The sequence below is a fragment of the Gracilinanus agilis genome, chromosome 4, assembly GCF_016433145.1.
Source record: "Gracilinanus agilis isolate LMUSP501 chromosome 4, AgileGrace, whole genome shotgun sequence".
Lineage (NCBI taxonomy): Eukaryota > Metazoa > Chordata > Mammalia > Didelphimorphia > Didelphidae > Gracilinanus > Gracilinanus agilis.
The window spans coordinates 19,703,557-19,713,932 of NC_058133.1; the positions used below are offsets into that span (position 1 = coordinate 19,703,557).

General features: G+C 43.5%; 1 protein-coding gene across 1 annotated transcript; it reads left to right on the top strand.

The window, feature by feature from the left end:
• The first annotated feature begins 3,697 nt into the window (after positions 1-3,697).
• On the top strand, positions 3,698-5,953 carry LOC123245777 (CARD- and ANK-domain containing inflammasome adapter protein-like). The gene has a single exon (XM_044674781.1). It carries the CDS (start codon positions 3,698-3,700, stop codon positions 5,951-5,953), a length of 2,256 nt encoding a protein of 751 aa, XP_044530716.1.
• The last annotated feature ends 4,423 nt before the right edge of the window (positions 5,954-10,376 follow it).

Below are 10,376 nucleotides of genomic sequence, written 5' to 3' on the forward strand. Positions count from 1 at the left end.
TCTTTCTTTCTTTCTTTCTTTCTTTCTTTCTTTCTTTCTTTCTTTCTTTCTTTCTCTTCCTCTCTTCTTTTCTCCTTCCTTCTTTCCTTCCACAACCCCTTCTCCTGTGCCTATGGTCCAATGGCCTGCATTCCTACATAGGTTGGAGGAGAAGACAAGCTTGAGAAGAGAGTGAGGAAATGGAATCATGGGCTGGCTTAGGCCAGGTCCCTCTCATGTGCTCCTACAACCACCAGAGTGTGGTCCTCTGCACCACAGTCATCAAGCCCTTCCTCAATTGTTTTTGTTCCTCAGTGAATCAATTGATCTGCACTGTCCCAATTTAAAAATCAACCTAGGGGGCAGCTGGGTAGCTCAGTGGAATGAGAGTCAGGCCTAGAGACGGGAGGTCCTAGGTTCAAATCTGGCTTCAGCCACTTCTTAGCTGTGTGACCCTGGGCAAGTCAATTGACCCCCATTGCCTACCCTTACCACTCTTCTGCCTTGGAGCCAATACACAGTATTGACTCCAAGACGGAAGGTAAGGGTTTTAAAAAAAAATCAACCTAATCCCAGTTTTTAAAGTTTCTAATTATCCTTTCTGGCTCAAGATTGTCCCTAAAAAGTTCAAGGATGTCCCTAAGGTATGTGGGGTCTCAAAATCATTTTCCATGGGTTCCATCTCTTAACAGTTCTACACAGGTAAAATGAAGCTAAAATGCATTTTGTTGACAACTTTAAGGGGAGGCAGTTGTGGTACTGATGGTTTGGAGCTAGATGTGGCTCTGCTACCTGTGTAACTTAAAAGAATTCATGTGATTTCTCTGGGCCTCAGTTTCCCAAATTATAAAATAAAAAGGGTGGACTGGCTGACCTTTAAGGACTCTTCATGGCTGAGTTTACATCCTAAGATTCTACAAAGGCAGTAAAAAGATCTCCAAGGAATTGCTTATGAAGGCATTTAAAAGTTCATCATCAAATCTTAGAATCTCAGAGTTCAAGGGGACCTCACAGGTTATCTAGTCCCATCTGTACATAAATAACAATCCTTAACAATGGTCACCCACAATTTGTTCGAAGAACTCCTCCCATGCAACTATATATGCACATATGCACACATCACCCTTACTCACAGAATACATGGTAAGAATTAGAAACACCAAGGATTAGAAGCCACCCTCCATCCCACTAAATGACAGCGAAACTGTAAAGTGACATTTATCAGCAGATAAAAGAGACGATCCATACTTTCTAAGCACCCCTCTCTCAACATTGCCCCTTCTTGGGGCTCTGGGACTGAGATGATGCTCTATTGCCTTAATGTTTCAGGTCAATAGATGGCCATTTAGCATAGAATCGAAGAAATTCAGAGACAGAAGGGACATCAAAACCATTAAATCCAGACCCCTCACTTTATAGAACAAAATGAGAACCAGAGAGATATATATATCTCCAAATGTCATTCAGAAAACCTAGAGAAGAGCTGGGACTCCATGGAATTCTTGGCTTTCTATCCAATACTCTTTCCACCACACCATGGCCCTTCCTTTAGAGCAGGAGCTAGAGCAGGAGCTAGATAGAGCATCTGAGCTAAAGCAAGAACAAGAGGGCCATATGGAGCCAGGAAAGCTGGGGACATCCACCCCTCCACCCTCAGTCCTTTGTTCTGCATTTCTATCTTTGCTATGCATTCTTCCCAGCAACAACATCACTAGTCTCCCTATAAATACCGAAAACAATCCGAAGAGAACACTAGGTCTATTTGATTTTTTTAAGTGGTTATCTTTATCCACAGGACATCTGGACTAGTATTCTATATTTAAGTATGTGGCAATACCAGATTATAGGGCTAAAAACTCATGGCTTCTTTCCTATGAAGCTATTGCATTGGGACAGAGAGGGAGACAGTGACTTCATTGGCACTGAGAACACCCAGGTGAGGAAACTCCTTCTATCAATGCAAACCAGCACCTTCTCTGAAACTGGTGGTTTTACAGAGTTGCCTAGAGCAGAGATATCAGACATGGAGTCTTCTGGCCACATCAAAATCCCAAAGGTGGCCCAACCTGGACTAACAGCCCCAGTGAAAGGGGATAGCAGTCATGTGGGAGAAAAAGGCATGAATGTGAGCAATATATATCATGGACGATGATTGGCATGATTAGATTTGGGGAGAAAGTGGAGGGTTGAATTTTTTTTTTTAGTTCATGATTAAAAGAATGGTGTTATCCTAAACAGGAATCAGGAAGAACGGGTGGTTTAAGGGGAAAAGAGAATGAGTTCTGTTCCGGACATAAAAGAGTTTGAGATAACTATAGAACATCCACAAGGAAATTACAGCAAAAAGGTAGGGATGTGGGACTAGAAATTAGGGCTATAGATAACAGAAATGTGAATGTTTCTCCCTTTTAAGTCCTTTTTCAAATTAAGCTTCTCACCATCTCCCCCCCATCATACGCCCTCCATTCTCTCCAAGCTCACCTCTAAGCTGTTCCCCATACATAACCCTCCATCTCCCATCTCCAAGCTGTTGCACAGGCTGTCCCTGATACCTGGAATGTCATCCCTTCTCACCTCTGCCACTTGGAATCCCTAGCTTTCTTCAGAGCACAGCTTAGGTGTCACTGCTAGCTTTCTTCAGAGCACAGCTTAGGTGTCACTGCTAGCTTTCTTCAGAGCACAGCTTAGGTGTCACTGCTTACTCAGGATCTTTCCAGAATCCCTCAGGTGTTCGATTACATGCCTTGTTTATTTATTGCATACAGGTGGTATCCTCCCCGCCTTACCCTGCCAGTAGAATAAATTCCTTGAAACTCATAGAATCTTGACTCTTGAGTGAAAAGGACCTCAGAGAACATTTAATCCAGCCTCATCATTTTACAGCTGAGTAAACTCTGCCCCTAGAGTTTAATCCCAGGTAACAAGGAACAGAGGTAGAATTCAAATCTGAATTCTCTTGGTTCCAGTTGCAGAGCTTGCCTCCCTGGACAATTCCATTTTCGTCTTAGAGTCCTTGGCATCTACTCCAGCTCCTGGTATAGAATGGATGTCCAATAAATGTTTGTTGAACTGAATTGGGTTGGATTTATATGAATGGAATTGGCCTGAATGAAAGGGAAGTGCCTGTATGGACTTTTCTCCTCTGTGGCTCATATAATCTTCCATTTTGCCCAATGTTTCATAAAAGGAAAGCCTTCATAGCGACCATCACTAAGGGCTTTTGTTGTCGTCATGGCAGGCTGCTTACATTACTATTTTTAAAAAGTGTACCTGAGACTTCCCCACTAAAGGGAAGCTGCCACAGAAAGATGGGGAGACTTTCATCCTTACTGGCCAGCCTACCCCTAGAAAGCTGCCTCCTTGCTTCCCAAATTACTGTGGATCAAACAAGGTGTATTTCCTGAATTGATTCCTGGTCTGGGTTTTTTAAAAAATTCCCTTTTCCTTCTGTTCCAGTTATTATTCTTTCTGTTTGGTTATACTCCTGAACTGTCAAGGATTCAGAATGAAATATGGCAGCTCTCACAAAGGAAAGCAGATCTGTATTTCTTTCCTCCCGTCTCTGATAATTCCTCTTTGAAACCTGACCCTCTGGGACACGGTTGTTCTTAAGACAAGAATCTGTGAAATATCATCGCTCCTTTGATCCTTCTGTCTCTCGAGCTCTAGCTTCGCCCAGCCCTTCAGTTCAGGCTGCAGATGAGCTAACCACCTCATGATGTGTTCTTCAACCCCGGGCCGGAACAGTCCATATGCCACGCAAGTAATGAAGATGAAGAAGGAGGAGCTGGCAGCAGGCATTAAGGACCCAGACCTTCTCGTCAAGAGGTTGGTGGACTATGGGATTTTCACAAGTGAACAAAAGTTGACTTTAGCCCACTATGAGACACATCTTGAAAAAATGAACAGGATCTTGGACATACTGATTTCTCAAGGGGAGCATGCTTGCCAGGTGTTTTTTTACCCATGTCTGAAACAGCTGGAGCCCAACTTGTATCAGATCATTAGGAAATATACCATGGGCACAAATGAGATCAGCCGAGGGACTAGGCAGCAGCCAGTGGGTCACTTTCTAGATGGGAACAAAAATGGCCTGGAAAAACCTGCTGAGAAATTTCACAAAAAGCAGAATACAGGGATCCAGGAAGCTTCAGTCAAACCAAAGTTCGTTTCTTACTTGGCTGCTAAAACTAAAGGATACCCAACCTCCCAGACTCCTAGGAACAGCCCCACGAGTCCCATCCATGCCCTGAATGCATCAGGTAAGGGAGACGTGGATGTGGAGAATGGGCTAGAAAACAAGTATGGCAGTAAAATAATGTCCTCAAGAGACAGCCCCATGGGTGCGGCAGTGGCTAAGGGCTTCGAGGAAATCCACAATTATTCAATGATGAAAGGTTCTAAGGCAGAAGGAAAGGATGGCAAAGAGAAGTCTCTTTTACAAAGAGCTGCTGAAAGAGCCCGTGGGGATGCTGAGAAAGTCCTTCAAGGAGGGATGAGCGGCAATAACTTAGATCCCAAGATTCCCGTGGGTTTTAACGTGCAAGGTGGCCAGCGTGCCCTCATGAGACTGATGCTGGAAAGAACCCCTGGGAACCCTTATTATCTGCCCTATCGACCAATTCTCCAAGCAGAGGACCAAGGGGTGCAGGTGTGCCTAGAGAATGACCATCTCCTGAATGCCACGGACAACAAGGAGGACCCAACTTTAACCTTCCCTGGGACCAACAGTTTGGAAGAGGCCATAAAAATATTGTTAACAACTGGGATCAATGCCGATTCTGGCATTCTCCACAACGCTTTCCATCACGATGACCAAGTGGTCATTCAGCTGTTGCTAAAGCATTCCGCCATCCTGCCGCCGGAAACCAAGGAGCAGGCTCTTTTTGAAGGCATACGGAAGAACCTTCCCAAAGTGGTGACGGCCTTGGTAGACGTTGGCACAGACTTAGACGCCCGGGGGGATCACCAGTACACTCCCTTGCTCCTGGCCGCCGAGATGGATAGGGCTGCGTGTGCTGAAGTGCTCATTCAGAAAGGGGCCGACATGGGGGCCAGGACGACCCATCTGGAGTCGGCGCTGCACCTGGCCGTCAAGGCAGGGGCCATCTACACCGTAGAGCTCCTCCTGGACAACGGCATGAGTCCCAACCTGGCGGGCTGGAACGGGCAGACCTCGCTCCACGCCGCCGCCTTGCACAACAAACACGAAATGGTCAACATTCTGATCAACGCGGGCGCCAACATCAACGCCCAGACCACGGAGCAGAACACCCCCCTGCACATCACCAGCGAGAGGGGCAACGTGGACACGGCGCTGCAGCTGATCCAGCAGGGGGCAGACTTAAACGTGAAGAACAAGCTCTCCATGACCCCTCTGCACGTGGCCGCGCGCGCAGGGAATGTGACCATGGTGGAGCTGCTGCTCCACTCGGGAGCCGACCCCAACGTGCCCGACCGGGAGAAGAAGACGGCCCTGCACTGGGCGGCGTCCGCCAGTTACATCAAAGTGGTGAAGTACCTGCTGAACTACAAGGCGAGGTTCGGGACCAGAGACATGGACGGCTATTCCCCACTGCACTACGCGGCCCTCAAGGGCAACGTGGAGCTCGTGAAGATCTTCCTCGAAGCCGGGAAGAACAAAAACATCAACGAGAGAAACATCTACCGAAAGACCCCGCTGCATCTGGCCGTCGAGCAGGGCCATACGGAATTGATCAAGATGCTGATCAATAATGGGGCTGCCGTGAATGCCCTGGACAACAACCGAGACACCCCGTTACACTGTGCTTGCAAAACTGGGCACTGGGGTTCTGTCACGTCCCTCATAAACTGTACCCAGAGGGAAAAACCTGACTTACAGGCCTCGAACAGCCTGGGGAAGACTCCTCTGCAGGTGGCGGAGAGCACCGTGACGCAGAGTCAAGAGCAGATCGTGACCTTGCTGAGGAAAAAGATGTTCTTAACAAGATAGATGCCTGAGAGAAAAGGAGGGGACTTACTTTGTTCTTCTGGAGGCATATCTATAATTCTAATAAAAAGGATACTTCAATATTTCAGGGATCTGTGGTTCCATCGGTGCGGGAATCACGCCCACCAATGGCCAGCCAATAACTCTAATAGCCAACACTGATATTGCATTTTGTGTATAGACCCAACAACTTAAGAAGATCCTTCACTAAAACCTAGGAAGAGGAGGCAGTGTGGCTAATTAGGGAGGGAGCTGGACTTAAAATCTGGAGAGACGGGTTCAAATTCCACCTCTGACACTTCCTAGCTAAGAGGGACCTGCAAAGAAAATCCTTCGAAATGCCAGCTTAGGAAGGACTTTGATAAGATGGAGAGTGTTCTGATGGGGACAACCAAGATGGTGAATATATGAATATATATGAGGAGCAAATGAAGAAATTGTATGTTTAGATAGAAGACTCTGGACAGGAATGGGGAGGCAGGGGACACATGATAGCTGCCTTCAAGTATCTGAAGGGATATCATGTGCAGTGGCGACCACACTGCTCTTGATTGGCCCCAGATAGTAGAATCAGAAGCAAGACATAGACATTGCAAAGAGGCAAATTTAGATTCAGTGTTGGGGAAAGAATTTCTTTGTGATTAGGGCTGACCTCAAGTGGAATGGACTGCCTTAAGATATGGGAGTAGGGGGTGGGCGATTGATGCTTTGAGGTAGTGGACAGATAGATATTTGTTAGATATCATAGTGGGGAATTTCTTCTCAGATATGGGTCGGAATAGAAAACTTCAGTTCATCTCTAGAAATTATCTTCTAAGTCGTAGCCTGTTGATCTGTGACTTTCAGTGAAGGGAGTCATCAAACAGGGTGGGAGGACCCCCACCTACACTGCAGGTGTTATTAAACCCATTTTTGGCTAGGGAAACAGAGGCTCCAAGAGATAAAGTGACTTCTTCCTCAGCATATGGCTACTAAATAGAGGAAAAGATGCAATTGAAAGCCAGTTCTCTCCTAACTCCAAGTCAAGCATACCAAGCTATTCTCAGTTTTCCTAAAGCTTAATTGAGGTCTTCATGAACTCTCTGAACAAACAAGTTTATCCTTTGGGATTCTGTGCACTTTTCATAGAAATATAGTCCTGAAACGGAAAGGGACCTTAGAGACTATCTAGTCCAACTGCCTCATTTTACAACCAAGGAAACCGAGGTCCGAGGAGAAGGAGGGATTTGTCTGAAGTCATATCTAAATATGTATGTGTATGCATGTATGTATATGGAGATAGAAGGATGGATGGATGGATGGATGGATAGATAGATAAATAGATAGTAAATGACAAGGCTAGGATTTGAACCTGAGTCCTTTTATCCTAAATCGATTAATCTCTTCACAATGGCTCACACCATTATACTCATGTAAAAATAATCTAATGAAGCAACTGTAATTTATAGTCACTATTTTATGCCTCTGTAGAATTGTATATTCTCCACATGTAATCCTATTAATCAGTATTTTTGTGATAAATTGTTAGGAATAATCCCAATTATTAACTGATTGAATAATTGCCCATGAGAATCAGTAACCAACAATCATATTGTGAGGAAAAACCTCTGAAATGCTTTGGCAAGATATATCCTTGCCAAGGGGAGTTGTGCACCTGTGTCCAGGGTCCTGAAATGTGCCCAGACATTATGATATCTCAGTTGGCTTTGAAGCTACAAGTGACCTTGGTGTTTTACCATAGAAGGAATAGATCATTACTTCATAGAATAGGCTTTCTTGAAAACTTCCTCTGGTTACCCCCTCTGAGAAGCAATATTCAGAAGACCACTCCTCTTTAAAAGGGGGTGGGGGTCCTATGTAATCTGACTCTACAATACCAGTTGACACATAAGCTCTGGGTCTTTGGCTGGACCCTGACATTTTATAATTTACAGCTTTCTACAATAAATGTCAGTTTGGTTCAAATAATTGCTTTCCAATATTTGTTTTTCATTTTTTACATTAGCCAGGCTGGTCCTCAGATGACAAGCATATGCCATCACCAGGCCTGTCCTTTCCAAACTGGTAGGACTTCCCAGACTCCTTAAGTTCTGCTATCAAGATAAATTCAGAATCAGTGAATGACCTGAATATAAAGGAAACTATAAGTAAATTATGTCAACACAGAAGAGTATACTTGTCAGATCTATGGGAAAGGGAAAATTTTAAAACCAAGCAAGAGTTAGAAAAAAATTACAAAATGTAAAATAAATAATTTTGATTATATTAAATTTAAAAGTTTTTATTCAAACAAAACCAATGCAACCAAAATCAGAAGGTAAACAACAAACTGGGAAAAAAATCTTTATAACAAAAAACTCTGACAGGGGTCTAATTATTCAAATATACAAGGAGCTAAATCAATTGTATAAAAAAATCAAGCCATTCCCCAATTGATAAATGGGCAAGAGACATGAATAGGCAATATTCAGATAAAGAAATCAAAACTATCAAGTTTCACCTTAGGAACAACTTCCTAAACAAAGCCTCTCCCTGTTCATTTAACTATTAGAGCTTTCTTGTTCATCTCCCACCCACAAGCACATATTTACTAGTCTAATTTTTGTATTGACTTGTCTATACACCATTGTTTCCTCTCAGTAGAATGTCAGTTTCTTCAGAACAGGGTGTTTTTTTCTTTGTCTGGAATATAGGTGCTTAATAATAAAATGCTTTTTGAGTTGCTGAATTAAATATACTCTCCATTATACAGAAGAGAAAACAGACAGTGGTGAAATTAATTATCCAAGTTCAAATAGTTAGTGAGTGACAGATCAAGGACTCACTCCTATAGAAAGCCTTTCCTGGTCACCTGAATTGTTAGCGCTCTCTCTCTCTCTCTCTCTCTCTCTCTCTCTCTCTCTCTCTCTCTCTCTCTCTCTCTCTCTCTCTCTCTCTCTTTCTCTCCCCCCTCTCTGTCTCTTTTTCTGTATCTGTCTCTCTCCCTATCTCTCCTCCTCTTGAATCCATCTATTTGTCTCTTTATGTCTCTATCTCTTTCTCTTCTAATTATCTTGAATGTACTGGGGTTGGGGGATCAAGGAAGATATTGATCAAATTGAGGAATTCCACCAATAAATTTGGTGAAATGAAAGGATGCGGGACATTATCATTCTCTGATCAAATGAAGAGTCCCCTATGCCAATTAGACATGGAGAATTCTAGTAGTTGGTTGATCAAAGAATGAGCCTTTTCCCATGGCCTATTCAAAATAAGCTAAAACAGAACCTCTTCGGGATCTTATCTCTTGAGGATTTATTCTTCATTTTTCTTCCAGAGTGCAGAAGGGAGGGAAGAAGATGAAAGGGAGAGGATTAGATAGAATTAAATGGGATGGGATGGGATGGGATGAAACAGGGCAGGATAGGAAGAGATGGGACGGGATGAGATATCATACCCTATTTGCACCTCAGAGCAACAAAGACTTGTTTTACAGCAGAGGTACATGGGGGCAGGAGGCATGCACATATAATCTGAGGAGAGGAGCTTCTGAACTCAATTTTTCACTGTAAAGATATGTCGAAATTCCCAGATAACTTGATTCCAGAATCTAGCCATATAGCAAAGAGAAATTTCCTGGATATCATCAGTTTTGAGAATCAACATCTAGTTGAAGAATTAGTGAGATGAAAAGTTCAGGTACTGAACTTGAGCTTATTTGATCCTCAACACTATAGCTATTGCCATTTTACAGATGAATCAAGTGAGCCTTTTAGTGAGGTTAAATACTCATGGTTAAACAGTATGTATCAAAGGTGGCAGAGTCAGCTAGCTGGCTCAGTAAATGGAGAGCCAGGCCTGAAGACAGGAGCTTCGAAGCTGGTCTCAGACACTTCCTAGCTGTGTGACCCTGGGCAAGTCACTTAACCCCCACTGCCTAGCCCTTACTGTTCTTCTTCCTTGGAAACAATACCCAGTTTTGATTTTGAGATGGAAGATGATAGTTTAAAGACAAAAGTATCAAAGGTGGGATCTATTCATTGTGTCATTTGAATCTCTTGAAGAAATGCAAAGTGAATTTGAAGCTGCTCTTTACACCTCTCAAACTGGCAAAGATGACAAAAAAGGAAAACAATAAATAACGGAGGGGTTGTGGGAAAACCAGCACATTTATGTACCATGGGTGGAGCCATTCAGAAAAGCAATTTGGAAATTGTGCCTCAAAGTCACTAAGATGAGTGGACCCTTTGGCCCAGCTATTTAGCATGAAAGAAAGAAAGAAAGAAAGAGAGAGAGAGAGAGAGAGAGAGAGAGAGAGAGAGAGAGAGAGAGAAAGAGAGACAGAGAGAGAGAGAGAGAGAAAGAAAGAAAGAAAGAAAGAAAGAAAGAAAGAAAGAAAGAAAGAAAGAAAGAAAGAAAGAAAGAAAGAAAGAAAGAAAGAAAGAAA